This window comes from Spea bombifrons, chromosome 2 (genome assembly GCF_027358695.1).
Source record: "Spea bombifrons isolate aSpeBom1 chromosome 2, aSpeBom1.2.pri, whole genome shotgun sequence".
Taxonomy (NCBI): domain Eukaryota; kingdom Metazoa; phylum Chordata; class Amphibia; order Anura; family Pelobatidae; genus Spea; species Spea bombifrons.
Window position 1 is genome coordinate 33,054,989 of NC_071088.1, and position 23,189 is coordinate 33,078,177.

At 38.6% G+C, this 23,189-nt stretch overlaps 1 protein-coding gene across 2 annotated transcripts; it reads left to right on the forward strand.

Annotated features, from left to right (window-relative positions):
- The first annotated feature begins 957 nt into the window (after window positions 1–957).
- CLCN4 (chloride voltage-gated channel 4) lies at window positions 958–20,547 on the forward strand. 2 transcript variants are annotated; one of them, XM_053457416.1, is made up of 12 exons: window positions 958–1,030; window positions 4,926–5,077; window positions 5,968–6,067; window positions 7,176–7,363; window positions 10,547–10,669; window positions 10,782–10,988; window positions 11,527–11,607; window positions 12,195–12,740; window positions 14,427–14,613; window positions 15,431–15,829; window positions 16,232–16,448; window positions 19,724–20,547. In XM_053457416.1, the coding sequence occupies exons 2-12, from the start codon at window positions 4,934–4,936 to the stop codon at window positions 19,812–19,814; spliced, it is 2,283 nt and encodes a 760-aa protein (XP_053313391.1). In that variant the 5' UTR covers window positions 958–1,030; window positions 4,926–4,933; the 3' UTR covers window positions 19,815–20,547. The 2 variants fall into 2 exon arrangements, with proteins under 2 accessions (XP_053313391.1, XP_053313392.1); XM_053457417.1 differs by lacking the exon at window positions 958–1,030 and having other exon boundaries at window positions 4,888–5,077.
- Window positions 20,548–23,189: the final 2,642 nt, after the last annotated feature.

Consider the following 23,189-nt stretch of genomic DNA (forward strand, 5'->3'; position numbering starts at 1 on the left):
AGGTTCATTTTGTATTATGTACTATAGAATCAGTGCTCCAAAATCTACTGCACTCTGTAATAATAATAACTAGCATCTGTATCCCGTCAGGATTTATATACTGTTGCCACTTTATTAGAAGTTAATGTTTTTTAAACTCACTTCACATATTTCATAAGCAATGGAACTAATGTAAAAAAGGTTTGAATCTGGTTATGTGCCAAGTATCTTAAGTAGCATGCAAAAGAAAAACTAAAATGGATCTTTATGGAACGCTGAACCTTGAATTTCCACGTATGCCCCCCCCCATATACTGCATATTCCCAAAAACAAGGTGTATTTTTTTTTTTTTAACTAATTATGCATTTTTATTTTAAATTGCACCGGTGACCAGATTACTATATGTACATGTGTGTTTAAGAAGTGTTTTGTCGATGTTGATTCCAGTTTTGGGGCCAAAAAATAGAAAAAGATACAAAGTTGGAACTCCTGAAAGCATATATATAAAACACCCTTTTCTATGTGGACCAAATAAATAGTATTACTTTCAACTAAAGTCTCCATTTGAGGAAGTTTGCTTTTTTTAATATTATAATTCTAATATGCGATTTTTTATTTTTTTTACTTTTTAAATATAGCAAAATCCCTAATGTTAGCCCAGTTGTTTTTTTTTTATACCTCTCAATTCATTTTTCCTAGCTCAAAATACTTTAATCATTAATCCTCTTTCGCTGCGTAACACAAGCACAACCCCCAGAGCTGCTTTGGTATTTTATTTCAAGGCAGCCCTTGAATTTCTTAACGACGCAATCTGGCAACCAACAAAAGAACAAAAGTGTGCTTATTGATTTCTTTTTTTTTTTCTCCTACGGGAGGTCATTGCTCCTTTAAATCTGTCTTATACAGCTGGGAGCAGGTTGTTCTCTGTAAAAGGAGATTTACATCACATGACTCTTACAGCTTCCTCCCTATGACATCATTGCTTTCCCATGTTAGAAGGAGAGTTGCTGGCTGATTCTTTAAGTCGGAGCTGAGGGATGCTGTATTACAGGTAAGAAAAGCTATTTTTTTTTATGTGGAATATCAGATCTTTGTATAAGACGAATGTGTAATAAGCTGAAATGCGTGTAACACTCCATGCCTTGCAGCAGCTGACATCAACGCAGAATTGCTATTGTATCGAGCAGTGAAGCAGAAGGCCTATTGCCCAGCAGTGCAGATAAAGGTTCTTTTGTTACAGAAAGCCGAACAGCATGCATAATTAATTTAAGAAAATAAATAGGGCACAAAATTCACAGACTTAAACGCGGAAAATAAATAGACCTGGGATTAAATAACCCGTGAGATGCAGCGTGTTCTAAGCTGCTGCGACGAAAACAGACAATTTTTTCTCCCAGTCATTTGCCAAATGTTTTCCTGACGGAAGAGAAAAATGGCATAAGCCAAATGATCGCAGTAGTAATAATTCTATTGGCATGTATTGAAATGTATGTGCAGTAGATGTGTACTGAAATGTTATACGTCGTAGAAATTCACTGTGTTCCACGGACCTATAGTGATGTTCTTCGTAATTCTAAAATGAGCTTCTGATTAAGATTAATAAATATTATCATGACTGTTCACCGACCAATAGGTGTACTTCCACATACATGTAAATCAGGTCCATTATCATGTCATGTATAAATGGAATCATGTGCTGTTTTAACCCTGTGAGTGCCAGATCTATCTATCTATTTATCTATCTGAGTTGCTACAGTGAATTCGGTGAGATGCTTCTTTGTTTCCTTTGGATTTAGTTTCCCTTGTTTTATTTATACTATGGTTTAACATAAAGCCAAGTCCTAACATTGCAGCAGGGCCCTGTATTGTAAATAATACTAGCCTCAGTCAAATTAGAACTAACACCTGTATCGTTGTACAGCCAGCTCGGTGTCGGTGTCACACGTGGGACCCACTTACCAAGATGTTAACCCTTCAATGGCCCAGCAGCTAACTGTTGTAACCTGATGGTTCTAATATCAAAGCTTCTGGAACTTGATATGACAACGGGACGGCCAAAGCTCCTTCAATTGTCACACCTTGTGACCATCCTTCTTACCATTTCCCCAAAATAAAAACACACACACATTTTTGGACGAGGATGGGCACAGCTTTAGTAAAACAGTAAAGTGCTGTAGTTTCTTTATAATCCAGGATAACAACCTTTTTTAAATATCATGCTAGCATTTCCCTTGATTTATAATCAATGAGAGTCTTCTGCCCAACTGTACCAACAAACCACTCACTTGTTCTAGCCATCAGCCACAAAAACACCTCAGCTCAGCGGCCAAAACCACTGGAAATGAGCCCCGCTACTCACGGATCTCACTGCTACTTGACAACCATACTTTTACCAGTCCATGTAAACTACCATTCCAGCAGAATACTTCCAGAGACCCCACTTCAGCTGTGACAAATTGATGCCACCCCCCCAACAACTCAATTATTGGGGGGCAGGCAACATGCTTCAAAAGAACATGTCTGAGCAACCCTCTTCCTCATATAACCCCTTTCCCCCCGTAATGTCCTACATATCTATACCGCTCCCAAACTCCCTCCGTCTTTACTTCCTCCTTTACTTAACCTCCTTGCACTCAGTCTCCTACCAACCATATCATGCAGCCATACATACCATACGCTAACTCTCCATGGCTGCCTAATATTTCACAGTGCAGAATATGAAGGAGTGTGTTAGAAAAACATGGAGTTATGGAGGATCATTTCATTCACCATGAGAACCTTAGGCCAGAGATAAACCCTTCACAGAACTTCTTTCACTTAAGCTTGAGTTGTCATTTGCATTAAAGTGTCAATAAAGTATATGTTTTCTCTTAAGAAAAAAAATAACGTAAACTTTTGCATTAAAGTAAGTTTTGCACAATTGTTCTCTTAAGAGATTCATTACCAACCTTTTGATGTTGACCTCCTTCTGTGTGCCTTCTTCCTGTCCTTGAGTGCAGAGGCAGTCTCCCACAGTACAGGCACTTGGCTGTGTCCATAATGCGTCGTCGGGCCCTCACTCGAATATCTAACAGATTGATAAAGCAAACTTTGCTTATTTGAAAAGTAAAGTTTGCATAATTATCCCCTTAAGAGATTCAACATTCTTCAGGCAGAAAAAAAATACTTCACTGAAAACTGAATGAAAATCACCTGTTCTTAAGTATGCCGTCAAGTTGACCTCCCTGAATACTTTGTCCAACCTTTTCAAGTTTGCCCTTCCAAACTTATGTTAACTTCAAACGCTGATGGCCCAGACATCTTTAGATGGAGTCTAGGAGAAATGGAATTATTTGATTATTAAATATTTCATTTATTTGCTAAAGGCAGCAGAACATTAAACTTGTTCGACTGAAAGAAAAAGGAAACCACTGTGTTTTTCTGCAGTTGTTGCACAAATAAAGAAGAAGAAGATAGCATTTAGGAAACATAAGTAGACTCAGAAAGATGATACCAAATACAAATTCAAGCTAAAAAGAAAGCAAAATATACAGTGTTGTAAAAAAAGTGTTTGGCCCCTTGTTTTATTTTGCATCTAATTAAATGTTTCAGATCAATCAATATAAGTCAAAGACAATGTGAGTGAACACAAAATGCAACTTTTGAATGATCAAAACCTGTGTAACCCATGTGAAAAAGTAATTGCCCCCCTAAATCTAATACGTGGTTGTGCCACCCTGGGCCTTTCTAAGGTCACACACAGTATCTCAATCAGACTCAAGGCAGGCCTTTGACTAGGCCACTGCAAAACCTTCATTTTGTTTCGTTTGAGCCATTCAAATGTGGACTTGCTTTCGTTCCCCTGGCCATTGTCCTGCTGCACTTGAGCTTTAGGTCTCCTTCAGGATTTTCTGGTAGTGAGAAAAAAATCATGGTTCCATCAATTATAGCAGGTCATTCAGATCCTGAAGCAGCAAAGCTGACTGTTGGTATGATGTTCTGGAATGCTGTGTTAGCTTTATGCCTAAATCAGTTCACAGAATATTATCCCAAAAGTCTTCTAGGTTATCAAGATGTCTTATGGCAAATGTTAGACAAGTCAGCAGTGGTTTTACGCCTTGCAACTCTCCCATGGATGCCATTTTTGTGCAGTCTGGATGAGTTATCGATACACTCTTGGAGGAATGTTCACCACCAGGGGAGTAACTAAAAACCACAGGGCCCTGGTGTGAAAATTGCCCTGGGTCCCCTGAACATCAACAGCTGGTCTGTGCTATCATTGCCACCAAACAACTTGTCTGTGCCTTCTTTGCCCCCCTCTTCCAACATACACTCTAGCACACATGTGTAAACACACTTACTTAAATTACACTTATTCATACACACTAACACACATGTACACATTCATTCTAACACTCCATCTAACACTCCACACATACATACTCTCTCACACATGTGCTGCTTTTTCAGACCTTTTGGCTTACTTCACTTTGATGTTTAGATTCAACAGGGCTGGCAGGAATCTTGCCTGGGCATTTTATTGAAACTGAACCAAAGTATCAATTAAATATTGTTAATTGGTTGATTTAGTATTATTTAAAAAGTAGTTATTTAAAAGGGTTCTCTTTGTCTAATATCAAAATTTGTTTGATGATCTGAAACACTTAAGCGTGACAAATAAAGCCTGAACAAGTACCTCTGCTTAGTTTTTACAAAGGAAGGTGAGAGTTAAGAAGATATATATGTTTGTTTTTGTGATTTCCTTGTATGTTACCCTTAATCGTTTTATATGCTGGGTATTTTCTATGTCATAATATTAGGAACAAAGACAGAGTTTCTGATCAAAATAATCATTATGCCTTTATTACTTGTGGCATGGCTACATTTCTGTAAAAAGAAAACTAGCATCTGTTTTTCCTCCCTATTATAAATCAGGTCCAATTGAATAGTAACTACTTTTCTTGCAGACGTTAAAATGGTTAATACAGGAGAGATAAATGGTTCCAGTAACCTGATGGATTTTCTCGATGAGCCTATTCCAGATGTTGGCACATATGAAGATTTCCATACTATTGATTGGCTAAGGGAGAAGTCACGTGACACAGATAGGCATAGAAGGGTAAGCATAGATTTTTTTTCTCTATATGTATAAAATTTTCTGTTTTGTCCCATGACCAACTCATAAATAACATAGATAGCATTAGGCCAAGTTGCTTCATGTTCTCGCCGAGTCTAGGGTTGTTACATATCTAGTAAGGTTGAAATAAGACCCTCAGAGCTTTGAACTTGTTTGTATATTGGTGATTGAATCAACTCCCCTAAAGTAAAAATATATAAATATATTTAACTCTTCATAAAATAAATCAATTGTTCTCTTTATTAATCACGTAGCTATGTAAACATTTTGCCTAAAGAACATTTTACCACGTTATGGCCAATCTCTAGTCCTTTTTAAGACAAGACCGATATATTATTATCTAATGTATTTTGTTGCATACTAGGATCCACCTATTGTATGCTTATGGAGATAATGGAGTGTGTTTGTTTCTTATTAGACCTTGAATGCACTGAAAGTTATAGAATGGGCAAAAGATTGCAAAAGTTATGGTACTTAAATGCTTCTAGTATGAGAAACAACCAGATAAATGTTTAGATACTTTTATGTACTGGTAGATACTTTTTTAATAATGGGTTTTGAAAGCCATAGATATTAGAGTAGATCTACCGATGTCCAGCTTGTGTAAGGGTTAACTTGGCTGACAAAATTTGACACAGCTTGCATTGAAATCTAAGTCATGTTTTACTGAAGGTTAGTAAACAGTGAAAGACAATCTAGAAGCTTTTGTATGTTATCCAATATTATGGTTCCTATTTGAAATAGTACATCACGTTCTTAAATTACATTTTGTACTTGACAATGTAACACGCCATAATTTTGCTTTTTAAAATTGCAGGCTGCGATCAAAGTATTAAATCTATAAATGGTGACAATTATTTTCCACTGTGCAGATCACAAGCAAGAGCAAAGAATCAATATGGGAATTCATCAAAGGTCTCCTAGATGCCTGGTCAGGATGGGTTGTTATGCTCCTTATTGGACTTTTGTCAGGTGAGTACCTTTCCATAGCAAACCTGGGGACTTTCTAAGTTAGACCCAAAGCCTCTGGATGAAGCCCTGCTCCCCTGGATCTTTGCGTGAGCTTTTTTCTCTTCAGGCAGTGAAACTTTCCCATGCCTACTCCCAACGACTTACCTAACACCCCACCCACCAAAGGCTGTTTGGGGTAGCCCTGTCGATATGAGCCACTAGCTCTGTTTAACTGTACAGCTAACTAGTCCCCTTTGCAAAGCCACTCACCCAAGAGTCGTTGTAGCCCAGCATGGGAACTTCCTGGGTATGGTTTACACGTGTTCTAGAGGATCAGTGTTTTTATATTGGTGAAGCCAAGGACCTGTAGGTAAATTTTAGTAACATTTACTTTGTGTAAGAAGCGTTATGTTTGGTAAGTGCCAGAGTAAAGCTGGAAAAGAACAACTGGATCATCCCATGGACTGAATGTCCAGGGCGGCCTCTAGGTTGTAAGATTTTGAGCAGGGCACTCTTTACCTAATACAACAACTCATTTTAATTCGTCTATTCTACTTTTGTTATACCCATTGTATGTATGTACTGTAAGAAGCACTATGTTAATTGTCTTTTCTTGCTTCCCCCTCTCCCCCAAATAACTCATTTAATGTAATGCTATGTTACTGATTTAGTTCTATCAATATTGAAACTGTATATTTTGGCAAATGAGGTACATTCTGTTGTTTGAAGCATGTATCCCCATCTCTACCATCCTTACTAAGGCAATTAACCTTCTCTATACTTCTGGAACACAAGCAGTGTTTTGGGTTTATTGTTACTGATTTAATCATATATATGTATTGTATATTAAATATAGTATGTTGTTCTATATAGCATGGCCACTTGATGTCACTGTTTACTTAGGAGACAGCTGCAGGAAGCAGAGAGCAAGAAACATTTAATCGTTGTGTTTCTCAAAACCTAATGCATTATTCAAGGTGGTCTAGCGAAGGATCTGGGCTCTCTTGACCTTCTTTGGCACCAATGACTCTCCTCAGCTGTTCCAATGATATAGACTTTATTAGTACATTTTCAAGAATTCACCAGCGATAAGTGATGTGTCTAAACCTCGGGTTCTTCGTATTTTCAGGTACTTTAGCTGGAGTGATAGATTTAGCGGTGGACTGGATGATTGATCTGAAGGAGGGAATCTGTCTCACTGGTTTCTGGTACAGTCAGGAACAGTGTTGCTGGACATCGAGCGAAACAACTTTTGATGACCGGGACACATGCCCTCAGTGGCAGAAATGGTCTGAGCTGATGATAAGTCAGTCTGAGGTATGCATTATAAGTAAATCATCACCATATACGCTGTTTGGGACGCATGTTGTTATAGTGACATTAGACACTGCATTGTCTGGGTGCCTTTCTCATCAAGAAGCTTTGTTTTTTTAATGTATTCTACCTAAAAAATAATATGAGATTATTGACATATTATACATGACAGTGCCACACCACGCAACAGACATTTGATTAAATGCATCGTAAAGGTAACACATTCTTCACTAGACTTGGGCGCCGGCCAACTCTTCGTGTTCGTTTTCGTGTTCGTCTTTGTGGGGGGAAAAAAACTTTGTATTTCAAGAATATTCGCCTGTTTCTGTGTTCGGTTCGAGCGAATATTCGTGTACATTCTCCGTTTTCTTTTTTTTCTTCATTTTTTGTAGAAGGAGTTAATACGGGGTTAACGCAGCACTACGCAGCAGCTTTGGCGCTTCATTGGTTGATGGCAGACAAGCCCCCTGCTGGCGACCAATAGAGAAACTCGTACAGACTTTTAAAAGCCTGGTGCTGCAACTTGGCCGGGGGGAGACCACTGGTCCCCCTGCTGGCGACCAATGGAGTCGCTCGTACAGACCTTTAACTCTTGGAGCGGGGAGACCATGGTCTCCCCAGGCTAAGTTCCACCGTCAAGAGTTAAAGGGCCGTGCGGGCGACTATTGTCGCCTACAGGGGCCGCCTCTGGCATCAACCAAACGGCGAACCTATGGATTTCCGCTCCTGTTAACCCCTGCAATGCTGCGTAGATACGGTAGGCTAGATGGGGAAGGTGCCAGGGAGATTAGTAAACGAAGACGAACACAAAGATTATTCGTATTGTGTGTCTTCGGATAGGTTTTGCCGCCGCCATGTTCGTATGTTCGGTATTCGAGCTGAACAACGAAAACGCGCCCTTTGTGTTCCTTTTCATGTTTGCCCAAATACGAATACACAAGTCTATTCTTCACATTGAAAGGTGTTTTTGATGAATGGAAAACTGTATGTGTAGATACATACATACCGTATTTGCTCGATTATAAGACAAGGTTTTTTTCTGCCTCCTGAAAAGCCTTAAACCTCCCTATATGCCACTCTGCCCCATAATATGCCTTTTAACCCCCTTAATGCCAGAGTGACATATAGGGGTATAAGGCATTTCTGGAGGCAGAGTGGCACATAGGGGGTCAAAAGGCATATCATGGGGCACAGTGGCATATAGGGTTTAATTCCATATCATGGGGCACAGTGGCATATAGGGGGTATAAGGCATTTCTGGGGCAGATGTGCATAACTGGGGGGGGCAGGTTGAAAAAAAAAAAAAGGAAATAAAACCAAAATATTTTTCTCAATCATAGCTTTTATTAAGAACTTTTTTCCTATAGGGTTGTCTTATATTCAGGCTTTTTCTTTTTTTCCTAAATTAATATTCAGATTTGGGGGGGTCGTCTTATAATCGAGCAAATATGGTATTTTACATTTAAATCAACAAGTCCAAACTACCTGTTGATCCGTAGATAAGCAGAATTTAACACTATATAATATTGCCTTATTATTCCCTGTAGCTAGATTTCATTGTTCAGCAGCCCTGGATTATGTATGCGTGGGCACAGATCGTTTTGTGTGGTGTTTATTAGCTGCTAAAAAAAACTCTAGCAGATATTTTTCTGGCATGCAAGCGTTTCGCTCATGTTATGGTCTGTCATACAATGATAATGTCTCCGCTTTGCGGGGTTTATATGCCTAGACAGCGTGACTGACATCTGCAGGCTAAACATGACAGCCCTACGATTCTCCTGTAGCCTGAATGTAGGTATAAGTCCGTCTGTTATGTTCTGAGAGTAATTAGTAGTTAGAATGACAAAAAGATGTACCTTGCTGTCTGTGATACAGCGGAACTTCGGATCAACTCAATCAAGAACCCTGGCGAGAACAAGGGGCCTTGAGTGAATATTTGATTATGCCATGTCTGCCTTTATCTAGTGAATCTGTTCTGCGTAGGCGAATCATTTCTTTCAAGTCAGCTCAAGAAATAGGTCTGTGTTAAACGAAGAATTATATCTGACAGTGCATGTATGCACCTGAGGTATAGGCACAATTACTTTATAGTTACTCTTAGCGGTACGAATAGCAGCCAACAGTGTGTCAATGTAAGTGTAGGTCTCGTGTAAAAACATTTGATAGCAATAGAGAATAGGTTCTGCGTACGATATGAAAAGGAGCATGCACTATTAAGGGGGTAAATATAATAATATAATAATATCATTTCAAATGGTGCTAGGAAAAATATTTTTGTTGTGGAAAAAGTTTTAGTTCTTGCTGTGGATCAATGAGTGTTGACATAACTGCCAACCAATTAAGAATGGGCTCTTATCATATATTTTCACTTTGGCACCTGATGAAGTTTGCCTTGAGAATAAAGACTAAATGCTCCATCTAAAAAAGAGGTCCGTGAGGTCCTGAAAGTTTTACAACTTTTTATGTACTGGAGTTATAAAAGGTATCTACTTCAACTAAAGACTACTTTTTTCTCTTGGGCTAATACTCCTATATCCATTTTTCTTACCTTCAGACTGGAAGCATGAGCTTACTTTCCAAAAGGACAGGTAGATCTGTTCTCTAGCTTTAGTTATCAAGTTATCAGTCAAGTTAGAGCTCAACCTACTTTGCCTGGAAAAGTGATCAAGTTCACAGTCGAGTTGAGTCAATCTCTCACAACTAAACTTTGTGTCAATTTTCCCTTTTGTGAACAATTTTGGACCGGCCCTGGGAGGCAGAATGCAAGGGATCATGTAATGCAAGGTTGGGTGACCCCGCAATAAAAGCAAGGCTGTAGATAAGGGAAGGGATGAGAGGGTAAGGGGAGGGAGTATGTATGTATGTATGTATGTTAGAATGAGAGTGTATTTATGAGTGTGTTTGTGTGATAGCATGAATGTGTATGTAGTGAGTATGTGTGTGAGCATGAGAGTGTATATGTAAATGTCCATTTCCTACCTAGGGCATCCACCTAGATTGCTTGCATGGTAAGGCTGGTCGATGAGTGCATGAAGTGCAGCAATTAGTTAAACATACATGTAAACATGATCCAGAGAATGACAGAATACATCATCTAAAGAATGGAACTTTTTTGGCTATTTACAGGTATTTTCCTGTGTTTTGTACCCACCAGTATGTAATCTTGGGGGTTTTACTCTTTTTCAGGGTGCCAGTGCATATATTTTAAATTATTTCCTCTACATTATGTGGGCATTAACATTTGCCTTCCTGGCAGTTTCTTTGGTGAGAGTTTTTGCACCATACGCTTGTGGATCTGGAATACCTGAGGTGAGCATTTTACTTGTGTTGATGTAAGCAACGATAATAAGTAATACAATTAGAAATCTAACCTTTTGCTAATATGAGGAACTTTTACTTACTGAACTACTTTGCCTTCCAGATCAAAACCATACTCAGTGGATTCATAATTAGAGGCTACCTAGGAAAATGGACCCTGTTAATAAAAACGGTCACATTAGTCCTGGTGGTATCATCGGGGCTAAGTTTGGGGAAAGAAGGACCATCTGTCCACGTGGCATGCTGCTGTGGCAACTTGTTCAGCAGTCTGTTTTCCAAATATAGCAAGAATGAAGGAAAAAGAAGAGAGGTAAGTTAGGTAGGGACAAGATCCCACCATTTGCCACAAACACATTTTCTTTGTCACGCGAGACAACATGCTTCAAATCATAGTAAAACCTAAGAAGGTAGCCCACCCAGGGCAGATCTCCAAGCCGTACAGTTGAACTGGGCTTAGCTAAATTGCTTTCTTTCAGGATGCCAGTGAGGTTGAGCATTGTACATCTTTTATACAATCAGAAGCACATTCTGCCTGTCTTGTGATAGTAGTTTATTAATCAATTGATTAGGAGATATTTAGTTCACCACATGGAAGCTGAGAGGTGGCAGTCTGTGGCAGGACAAGTGCTACCTAATCAATTTCCATTTCTTACTCTCTCCACTACAAAGGCAGCCCAAACCAATTCACAATAATCAGCAAACGAAAGGGCATTGATAACTTAACGAGGAGGAATAATCATGCAAGCCGTGAGAAAATAAACGTAAAAAGTTGTTTTTAATAGGCGTATATTGCATATTTTATAGCTTTTGGCAGAAGATCCACATTCTATTGTATTTGTGTGTTCTAGGTACTTTCAGCGGCAGCGGCTGTTGGAGTATCTGTTGCTTTTGGAGCTCCAATCGGTGGCGTTCTTTTCAGTTTGGAGGAGGTAAGCTATTTTGAAAAATAGTCTTAGACTATATCACTGGAGTGCTTTCTTTTGTCTTTTTGGTGCTATAAATTCTGATGAAACTTTCTTGTGGTTCAGTGTATAAACATGTAAACATGACTTCACATCAGGGGAAAACTGATCATGCTAAGTCACCTAATGCAGCGGAGGATAGCACCATTCTAGGTTGCAAGCCCAAGCTAGAGGCCCAGTACCACAACATTTGACTACCAATGCCCAATTTCTATCCTGCCATATGCAGATGGAATGCAAAAGGTTTCAGACAGTGGCCCAAAATCATTAAATCAGCCTGGGGGACTATTGCCCCCCTTGCCAGCTTTCCCCTGAATTTGTGTTCTTAGTCATAGGACTAGATTAAACTAACCTAATGGGGCAATGCCTACTTTGCTTGAAATATAGTACTCATGTGTGAGTTGTGTTAAAAGTCATGCGGATCCTACATTCATGAGCCTTTTTAAATGCGTTGAATGTTAACTGCTCTGGATATTGCAGATATGTAACACCTATTTGTTTACACATAACTAAATATATAATAGTATTGCACTTATTGTCTTATGTTTTTGTAGGTGAGTTACTATTTCCCTCTAAAAACACTATGGCGCTCATTTTTTGCTGCCCTAGTTGCTGCTTTTACACTACGATCCATTAACCCATTTGGAAACAGCCGCCTGGTTCTCTTTTATGTGGAATATCACACTCCGTGGTACATGGCTGAGTTATTTCCATTCATTCTACTCGGAGTTTTCGGTGGTCTATGGGGGACCCTTTTCATTCGCTGTAACATTGCGTGGTGTAGGAGACGTAAGACCACCAAGCTTGGAAAGTATCCTGTGCTAGAAGTCATCGTCGTTACCGCTATCACGGCTCTCCTGGCTTACCCAAATCCTTATACGCGGAGGAGCACCAGTGAGCTCATCTCAGAGCTTTTCAATGACTGTGGAGCACTAGAGTCTTCTCAGCTCTGTGACTACATTAATGATCCCAATATGACAAGACCCGTAGATGACATTCCGGATCGACCAGCAGGCCCGGGTGTGTATACGGCAATGTGGCAGCTTGCACTGGCTCTTATTTTCAAAATTATCATCACTATATTTACATTTGGCATGAAGGTAAGACACTTTGACTCATCACTGATATTCGAAAGCGTTCTTACTATCAGAGTGAATACACTATCATTGTTTTCTGAGCCAAATCCAGATTTCAGTACACAATAGGCAGGTGATCAAAGAAGCCACCTCCAATGCTAAAACCTTGGTAACGGTGGTATTAGGCAGCCACCTTAAATACTCATAGATCTTGCTTAGACGGTTACCCACTATCTTAACATAGTTTCCCTTTTGGCAATTGCAAAGTGCTAAACTTTGTTGCTTTTCAATACATTATGGTATGCTACCTATACCATACTTTTAAACATTTCAGTAGCCCAAATTGGGACACATATGTTGGGTTGGTGTGGTGAGCAGGGGCATGGAGGTATGTACTGGAACAGTTCATACCTACATTACTCTTTGGGGTGATTAGAGAAGCCCTCCAAACAGCAAATGCTGCCACCAAAAGCAGGAAAGTGAGGCAGTGACTGAAAATCATCACTGTCCCACGAAAACCAAAAAGGAATGCCTCATACAGTCACTCCTTAAGGGTAGAGGATAGACACTGACTTATGGGGTAACAAAGGTCAGATGCTTAACATTTTATTATAGACGTGTATTTGGGATATTTGTATCACCTCTTCAGCTCCTCCACGTTCTCATTCATGCTTACACGTTACAGTGTGCAGCACACACATTCTGTCCACAAAACAAAGACATTATATTAAGCAGCTTATAACAAAACCAAGTCATTTTAAACACCAAAGTACTTAAGGAGTCAGGTCAAATAAACCCTAAACAGATCTGATATTTAAAACCACAAAACAGTTTTTCAAGGTATATACTTTGAGTTGAGTCTGCAGAGTATCAGATAGTTACAACCTCTCACTTAAGGCTTTGATCTTGTTTCTTCTATAAAGTTGAGTTTGATCTGTTTAAAATATATGCACATTGCCACTAAGTTCCAAATGACAATACAATATACCAGAGGCATTTACACAAAAAAAGAATAAACTTGTCAGTTGTTTAACTGAAAACTGTTTTACAAAGCAAGAATGACAAAAAAGATGTTCTGATACTTAAAATAGTTTTATAATATAGTAAAATATCTAACATGGTAAACATGGTATATCACTTAACGCAGCGCATCTTTACAAAAGTTCCCAACGAGTTCAAACTGTGCAGAATTACAGAATGCCCCCTAAAAGCAACATATTATAGTAACTCATGTGCATTTAGCCAGAAACTGGTCCCTGTAACGTGACAAATGCCCCTGAAACTGCAAACCCCCTCATAAAAACTGTTAAACACCTAGTTTTGTATTATTATTATTATTATTATATAGTAGATTGCAACTCCCAAAATCCAGTTATGTCATATATCTGTGAATGTGTTCGTTCTGCACATATTTTGTCTCATTTAAATTATTAAATTTAACCTCATTTATAGGTAAATATATATACATACTCATCATTATATTGTGTGCTGTCACCTTCCTGTCTTGCATGCACAATCTACATGTATGTACAAGGAAACCCTAGTAAATTTAACCTACTGGATACATTTACTAGGGTGGGGCTTTTTAACAAATGTTTTAAATTTTCGTTATATGCCATATTTATTCTTCACCTTAATTACAAAAAAACATATTTGTATCACTTTTTCATTGTGACCTTAATAATTATTTTATTTTGGATGTTTTTATAGATCCCCTCTGGTTTGTTTATTCCAAGTATAGCGGTTGGAGCTATAGCTGGGCGTATAGTTGGAGTTGGAGTGGAACAGCTTGCCTACCACCACCATGACTGGATCATCTTTAGGAGCTGGTGCAGACCAGGAGCTGACTGTGTCACGCCTGGGCTTTATGCTATGGTGGGAGCAGCAGCGTGTCTAGGTACTATTAAACATTTTAATTCAACATTTAAGGTGTCCTACTGCCGATAATACAAAACTGTTCTCTGACAACCCTGGAAACATTGAGTGCATTCATGCTGAATTTCCAAAGAATCAGAAGAAGACAGATTTTTGCTTATGAGATCACAAACCTCCCCTTCTCCAGGGTTTACTACATTGAGTAAATTTAATGGCAGTCAATAGAAAATGTCAAAAATAGAGTCAACATTCTTACATAAAAATAACTTGCCAGTAAAATAAAATAAACATATCTCAATTTAGCCCCTTATTATTAAGACATCTTGATGTTTTACTTTTAGGTTTTTGGGAAATCTGCAATACCCCGTTAAGTCACCAGGTACAGATGTTTAGGGGTGCATATTGACTAATATGTATATGCTGGCAAGCTGTGGGTAGATCACCACCTGGCTGACAAAGTCCTTGAGGAAATCACTCTAGGCCTTATATTAATCTAGTAAATGATAGTAATAAGGTACAATATTTCTATATTATACAGTGGGGCAAAAAAAGTATTTAGTCAGCCACCATAATTTGCAAATAAATTCTTTAAAAATCAGACAATGTGATTTATGGGCTTTGTTGTCTCATTCTGTCTCTCATAGTTGAAGTGTACCTATGGTGAAAGTTACAGGCCTCTCTCATCTTTGTAAGTGGGAGAACTTGCACAATTGGTGGCTGACGAAATACTTTTTTGCCCCACTGTATGTATTATAACGTATAAAATATCCTGCCTATTATCACATGGTATATGTACACACAGAGGAATGTTGTCTCTAACAGTATCTATACATCTACAGGTGGTGTCACCAGGATGACTGTTTCTTTGGTTGTGATCATGTTTGAGTTGACTGGTGGTCTGGAATACATCGTACCACTGATGGCAGCCGCAGTTACCAGTAAATGGGTAGCAGATGCATTTGGGAAGGAAGGCATTTATGAAGCCCATATTCACTTAAACGGTTACCCGTTCCTGGATGTGAGGGATGAATTCACTCACAGAACCCTGGCAACAGACGTCATGAGGCCACGTCGAGGGGAGCCATCGTTGTCCGTTCTGACCCAAGACAGTATGACAGTGGAAGATGTAGAAACTTTAATCAAAGAAACAGATTATAATGGGTTTCCTGTTGTGGTATCCAGAGATTCTGAGCGCCTGATTGGCTTTGCCCAAAGAAGGGAACTCATAATTGCTATAAGTAAGTTGTTGTTACATATACCATATTGCAGGCATTTGTGTGTGTGTGTTCAAAGGAGTTTGATGACATGCCAAACAAATTTTGATTGTTTACAGTGTTCTGTATTTGCATTTCTTATCATAGAACCATTGGCATAGAAAGCACAAAAAACTTTGCCTAGGATAAGCATATGGGGAAAATTCTTAAATATAATGTATATATATAATTTCAGAGAAGATTTTCCTGAAACCTAGAAAGTAGCTATGTAGCTGCTATTTCTGGTATATATAAAAATACTCAAAGAGTCAAACCTGCAGTATAGCTCAGTCCTGCCTCAAATATTAAACAGTGTTGTATAATAAATGGCAGATAAATGGCAGATTTGTTTTCATCACTAAAGTGCCCACAATATCCCATTTACAGAGAATGCCAGACAGAGACAAGATGGAGTGGTGAGCAATTCAATAATCTATTTCACTGAAGACCCTCCAGAGCTACCCGCCAACAGCCCGCACCCTCTGAAACTGAGACGTATACTAAATCTGAGCCCATTTACGGTCACTGACCACACGCCTATGGAGACTGTAGTGGATATTTTCCGAAAACTTGGACTGAGACAATGTCTTGTAACTCGTAGCGGGTGAGTAGGCTTTCTGTTTGGGACAACAAATTTGTGATCTATTGATGTGTAAAACTGTGTATAATGTCACTCCTAATGAGCTCTTTTATTCTGAAGCCATTCAGGATTATTTAGGAATGTAAATTATTTATTTAATAGCGCCTTAGACCAAGGCACTTTACAAAGGTTACAATATAGAAAGTATTACAAAATAGAAAGTTGCACAATATATATATTGTGCAATGTGCATTAAAACTGCACAGTTAATGGGGAAATACGATGGGCTTGATTCAATGGGCCAGATTGGGTCAAGACGTAGTCAGAAAATAAAGTACAACCATTCTATACACATTATAAAGACAACGTAGCAATGACCCTAACTAAAAGCAAATAAATAACCGTCCTCAGCCAAAATGCACGTAAGCAGAAACCATCCGTGTCACCTAATCACACCACAACTCAACCAGTTCAATCAAAGGAAAAAAGGTTGGAGTGAACAATTGACAGAGAAAATGCTGATGGGAAACTTGCAACAACCTTTCAATATAACCCCCTGCAAAGTTGTTAGACGATAGATTGTGTATGGACATTTGTTGCGCTACAACAGGAAGGAGTGGACGATATTTAGAGGGACAGAGAGTTGACACTGGAGGAATTTGTATGATGCGTGTTATCTTAAGGTTTGAATGCTACTGTTGTGATAACTATTAGACTTGGGCACCAGGGGGCTCTTCGTGTTCGTCTTCGTGCTCGTCTTCGGGAAAAAAAATCTTCATATTCCGCGAATATTCGCCTGTTCCTGTCTTCTCTTCGGGAGTATATTCGTGGACATTCTTCGTGTTCGGTTTTTCTTCGTTTTTTCTGTTGGTCGCTCGTACAGACTTTTAAAACCGAAACGCTGCAACTTACCCGGCACATCTTACTGGTCTCCCTGTTCTATCAGTTAAATGTCCGTACGAACGACCAATAAAGTTGCACCTTAAGGGGTTAAGGGGCCGTGCGAGTGAGCCTATTGGTCGCTTGCACGGCCCTTTAACCTATGGATTTCCGCTCCCGACCAATAGGCTCACTCGCACGGCCCCTTAACCCCTTAAGGTGCAACTTTCCGCTCACGGAAATCCATAGGTTCGCTGTCAGGGGTTACAAAGGCCGTGGTTGATGCCAGAGGAGGTACCTGTAGGCGACCAATAGGCTCATTCGCACTGCCCTGTAACCCGTGACGGCGAACCTGCGGATTTCCACTGCCGCGATGCCGCGATGCCAAGGTAAGTTAGAAGGGGAAGGGACCGGGGAGAGTGGTAGACGAAGGCGAAGACGATCACGAAGATCTTCGTGGTGTGTGTCTTCGCCTTCGCCTACGTTTTACCGCCACTGTCTTCTCTTCGGCGTGTCTTCGGAACGAACACGAAAACGCACTCTTCGTGTTCGTTTTCATGTTCGCCCGAAGACGAATGCACAAGTCTAATAACTATAGTATTCTCAACTAGGCCAGTGTCATCCTTAAATTACGTTTTATGGAATTGAATTATATGTACATGTTCACAGTAAAACCATTTTTTTTTTGCCAAACCCATTGTTCACAATTGTTAATAATTCAAACAACAAACAAGATATAGTAACACAAATGAATACTGAAAATTTTGGGATGCCAGGATGTAGTAAATGAAGGGGAGTACAACCATAATCCATCTTCAATACACTTATTTTCAAACTGTCCACTTGATGTCACTGTTGAGTTGTAATATCTATTAAAGGGCCCATATTATTTAGTGCATTTTATCATATCACCAGAATATTGAGGTACTAAGGTAGACGACAGACATTACTATGGTAACCAAAGCTAGACGAGAAAAACAACAGTTGGAAAGGGTTACAGCTGAATAATTATACCCGACTAATGAAGTTAGTGAAAGGAAGACATCAATGGAAGTAGTGTGTGCAGATTTCAGGTGTATTTAGGTAAAATACCTAAGAAAATCTATACTGAGTCTGCATTATAGCCTGAGGGGCAATGTTGTGTAGTAAGAAGCAGAACATTCTGCTATATATTTCTAAAAGGTCCTCGGGCTGCAGGCCAGATATGGGCAGGTGTGGACCATTGACCTGGCTTGCGCCAACACCTGTTTTTTCCTGGCACCTGTCCTGCCTTCAGTGCAGATATTATGTTACACGGGTTGCTCCAAAATTCCTGAAACTGACTCTGTCTGTGAGTTCACATGAGGAAATAGGTGGATAAAATAATAGCGTGAAAAGGGAATATATTTTATACATTCCTTACTGATGGGATAACGCTAGCTCACTGTGTAGTTTTATATAGGGTAGGCTGCCTAATCAGCAGATGTGGATTCTTTCAGTGGACAGGATAACCCATCACACTAAAGAAGGCATGGAGAAGGCAGGATCTGGAATTCTGCCCATATATTAAAGAAACTAACCTGGAGTCCCAAGGAAGTAGCTCCACACCTGGAGACTCTGGGTGAAACCCGGCAAGTGCCATACCTCATTTGCTATTCTTCACAATTATTTGTTCCATTACCAACTCATGGGCCCATTTTAAAAGGAAAATGGGCAGGGAGCTTCAGAGGATTCGGGTCTTGACCCGGAGAATCTGAGAAGCGGTGCTTCACCCAGCAATCTTCGGGTCGAACCCGGGGAGTTCCCAGGTATGGGCATAGGCCTGATCTGGCCACAAGAGTAGAAGCCAAAACATCATGACATAAGCAGCAGAATCTGGCATTTACAGTTGTGTTGTATACACCTATGAAGAAACACACTGGTTTCCTCATCTTGCATCTTCCTAATTGAGAGCACATTTTATTTTTCCTTGGAGGAAATGTTATGGGTGGCATCGGTGGTTCCTGTCTCCATTGAGACTATAACCGGGCAACTTGAAGTCTTCCAGGCTTTGGCTGGTTGAGCACCATAATTACTGTAATCTTACACTGGTAAATGCCACAACACATTAATTTCTCAAAATATCACCGTTCTTTTGGTCACAAATCCATCCGCATTTAAATGTGAGGTTACATTTTAATTAAAAAAAACTCATGAAGACGTCTATAGAAAATGTTATGCATGACCTGCGTTCATTCTAAAGGGGGCAGCTTATAATATTGTCAGTGACTTCAGCAGCATCTGCTGCGTTTTCAGGAAACAAATTCTTTGCATCTTGCTGTTTTATGAAAGCAAAGAGACAGCCTTGGTGTGATTTAATTGGGAGCACATGCACAATAAAATGCAGTGGACTGCATTCAAAACTTGTGATTTTTACCTTGTTTATGTTATTTTTTTTTCAGGAGGCTTCTGGGAATTATAACAAAAAAAGATGTTTTAAGGCACATGGCACAAATGGCCAATCAGGACCCCGAGTCAATTATGTTTAACTAGACTGGTAAAAGAATATTCAGATGTGGATATTATTAGAATATTGCCAGTGTTCCACGTTCCTCAAGAGTGGGAAGGAGCTCTCGACCACCGCTAAAGAAAGCGGATGAAAAGTCTTCGAAAGACCTTTGTCTATTGCATATCCCGACCACCATCTGGGTACAAGTATTTGTATACAAGCCGTCAAAAGGAGTGGAAACATCGAGAATATGATAAGATGATGGGGCTTTACAAATACAATGACACAGTACTGCTTAAAATAAATATATTCAGCTTTTGATCCATACGTTGGCTACAAATGCATGTGTGCAAGTGGATGTACATTTCCTAGCTTATTTATTTCTTTATTTATTATTAAGTTATATTGTAATTAAACAAGAGATAATCAGAAATAGTGAAAGTAATGATTTGTGTTTTAGTCACTGGGATTTCAATATTCATGCGTTGTGGCTGGAATGAGTGAATTTGTCAAGTTTTCTGTTGGGCATGGATGAAGATGCTATATGTCCACAGCCTACTTTGAAATGACATATAATATTTTTTTTTTATTTGATCATGATTCCATTGATGCCCTCCTAGACCTGCTGTGATAGAGGCAGAGCCAACATAGGGGTAATTGGTGATATTGTATAAAGTTGTCTACAGCGAAAGTTATGTATGTTATGATATTAGTAAGCCATGGAATGTTTCAAACAGTGATTCTGTGGTCGGATCTCCGGTACACTAAAAGAAGAAACAGAGCACCGGGATATGACATCATATCCTGGTATGCCGTATCTTAAAGGCACGCAGCCATTGTCTCCCCACACCTACAAAGATTTATCTTGTTTCCCCCTCAGCCTAGTCACCCTGAGCCATTATAGAATGGTCCATGTTACCACCATTATATGGTAGAGTTTGTCTAGATCAGCTCCAGGCTCATGATACAAACACATTCTTTCCAGGAGATTATATATATATATATATATATATATATATATATATATATATATATACTGTATATATCTGATCAGAACATGGCCTTACCAACAAAATATACCAGGAAAGCCCTAGAAACCTATATACGTTGATTGTAGAAGAGAGAAGTAGTATGGAGGATGCATTTGAAGTTGGAGGGTGGGAAACTGAAGAGTTATGTGAGAAAATGATGCTTTACACAACTAAAAGGTACCTGGACCTCAAGAATTCAGGTATGTGGATTAAGCTATCCTGAAGAACTAGTACATTAAAAGTGTTTTTAAAAGACACATTGGTTCTCTTTTGCTTTTTCAAGATATGCGTCTGTGTTTCGATGTTGTGATGTTCAGCAGCATGTTAAAATTAGACGCATCCTGGAAAAAACAGCTCATGTGGTCACCCTACCTGAACCACGTTACACATCTGGCCCAGTTCTATAAAATTTCAATACACAATTTTGTAAATAATCAATGATTTTCTATGCTTTACTGTTTTTTATAATTTAAAAAAATACTTAATAACCCACAATAAACTCAATGTCCATTTTTTATTTTGGAATTATACAGGAAAACGTCTAACAACCAGTTATATATATATATATATAATGTTAAATGTGTCTAGTGTTGTTTTATTCATTAACTAATTGAGGTTAGCCTGCCCCACAATTTAGATTTCTCTGATTAATTAATAAATAATTTATAAGTGCTATTATTTCATTGTAAAATGAAAGTGTTAAGGTGTTCAACAAGCCGGAGCAGGGAGCAAAGGTATGGTAGGTGGAAGGTTGCATGTTTAATACAGGGGTGAGATAAGATTGTGTGCCTATATTTTACTAGCTATAACGAGTAATCAAGTAACATTAGGGTACTAATGAGACAGATAAATCTACATCACATTGCTGTTAACATGTAATGTGTGTCTAAACCATTCTTTTAATTAGCTAGTCCTGGAGTTTCATTGTGCAAGATTACTGTAAGAAGAATATTTCTATTCAGTAAATACATTTGAGATAAACTGCAGACAATGGTACAATTAGCAGACTGAGGACTTTTCACTCCAGGGAGTACTTACTTGTTATTGTATGAGATTAAACAACATTAAATTGGAAGGCTTTGGAGTTCATCACACTGAGAAGTGGAAAGAAAATAAAGATCTGTACTAATCGCATATCACAAAGGGAATGGCCGTTGTAATTAACATCTGTTTTTTATATGCCTGTCTTTAACACAATTAGATGGCTACAACAAATTTGTTTTATTTTCCTTGGATTGTTTCACTGTTGTAGATTCCATAGTCTCCTCTTAGAGTCCATTCCATATACCCACCACTCTCTTTGTGAAGCTGTGCATCTTTTACTTACTCTTGAAGCTTGCAGTTACCAGTTACAACGCCTTTGCTGTATGTGGTCTGTTCATGCATTAAAAAAAAAGTTTTGCTCATGAGTTATTGTTAGATTTTCAATTAGCATTATCTGATGTTTCTCCCACTGTAATTGAGCTATAGAGCATGTACAGGAAGTGTACTTAAGTATGCTTCCTGTCTACACTTCTTGGTTTAATAACAATAAGAATAAAATAGAGACACAGAAAAACTAGTAGTCATTTTGGGGACTAGATTGTTCCCAAGGTTGGGCCTAGTGCGTTACCAAAGTTAAATATACCACTGTTTGAACCATTCCATGCCTTACTTTAGTGATAAGAACACTATTTAAACTAATATCATACATAACTTTCACTGTAGCCAACTTAATACAAAATCACCAAATACCCCTATGTTGGCTCTGCCAGCGTGTCTACGAGGGCATTAATGGAATCATGAACATATAAAATAATATATTATATGTAATTTAAATAAAGGCTCTGGAAAAAGAAACGGGGTGGGACATTAACAAACTTGGTGGCTGGGTACTCCTGTATGTGTACAATGTGCGAAATCTGTTCATTATTTTTTTTTATGTAGGACACTTTATTTTTCAGTACCAACATGAATCACATATTTGTTTTCAGTATCAACATGTATCACACATGAGATCAAAAGGCCATTAATGCACATATGGTTATTTTCAGTATTTAAGTGATAAGAAAATACGTGGATAATTTAAAATTACCTTATTTTTAGGTTTCAGTAACTAACTGCACTATATTGCCAGCTAAAATATACTATTGTAATACTGTATTTGCATTTAAGATCACTGAAAATTTTTAATTTAAACTGCATGAAGTGTATGATCTACTATTTTGGATTTATGTTACTCCGCTGTTACAAATGAGAAAGTGTACAAAATAAGTTTAGTTACTAATCTTGTTGTATGTAAAAAAAATCCACCTATAGCTTGGAATCTATTTTTAAATAAAATGAATATACAAGAAATAAAATTAATATATGAGACTGAATTAACAGATGAATTATTCATATATACTG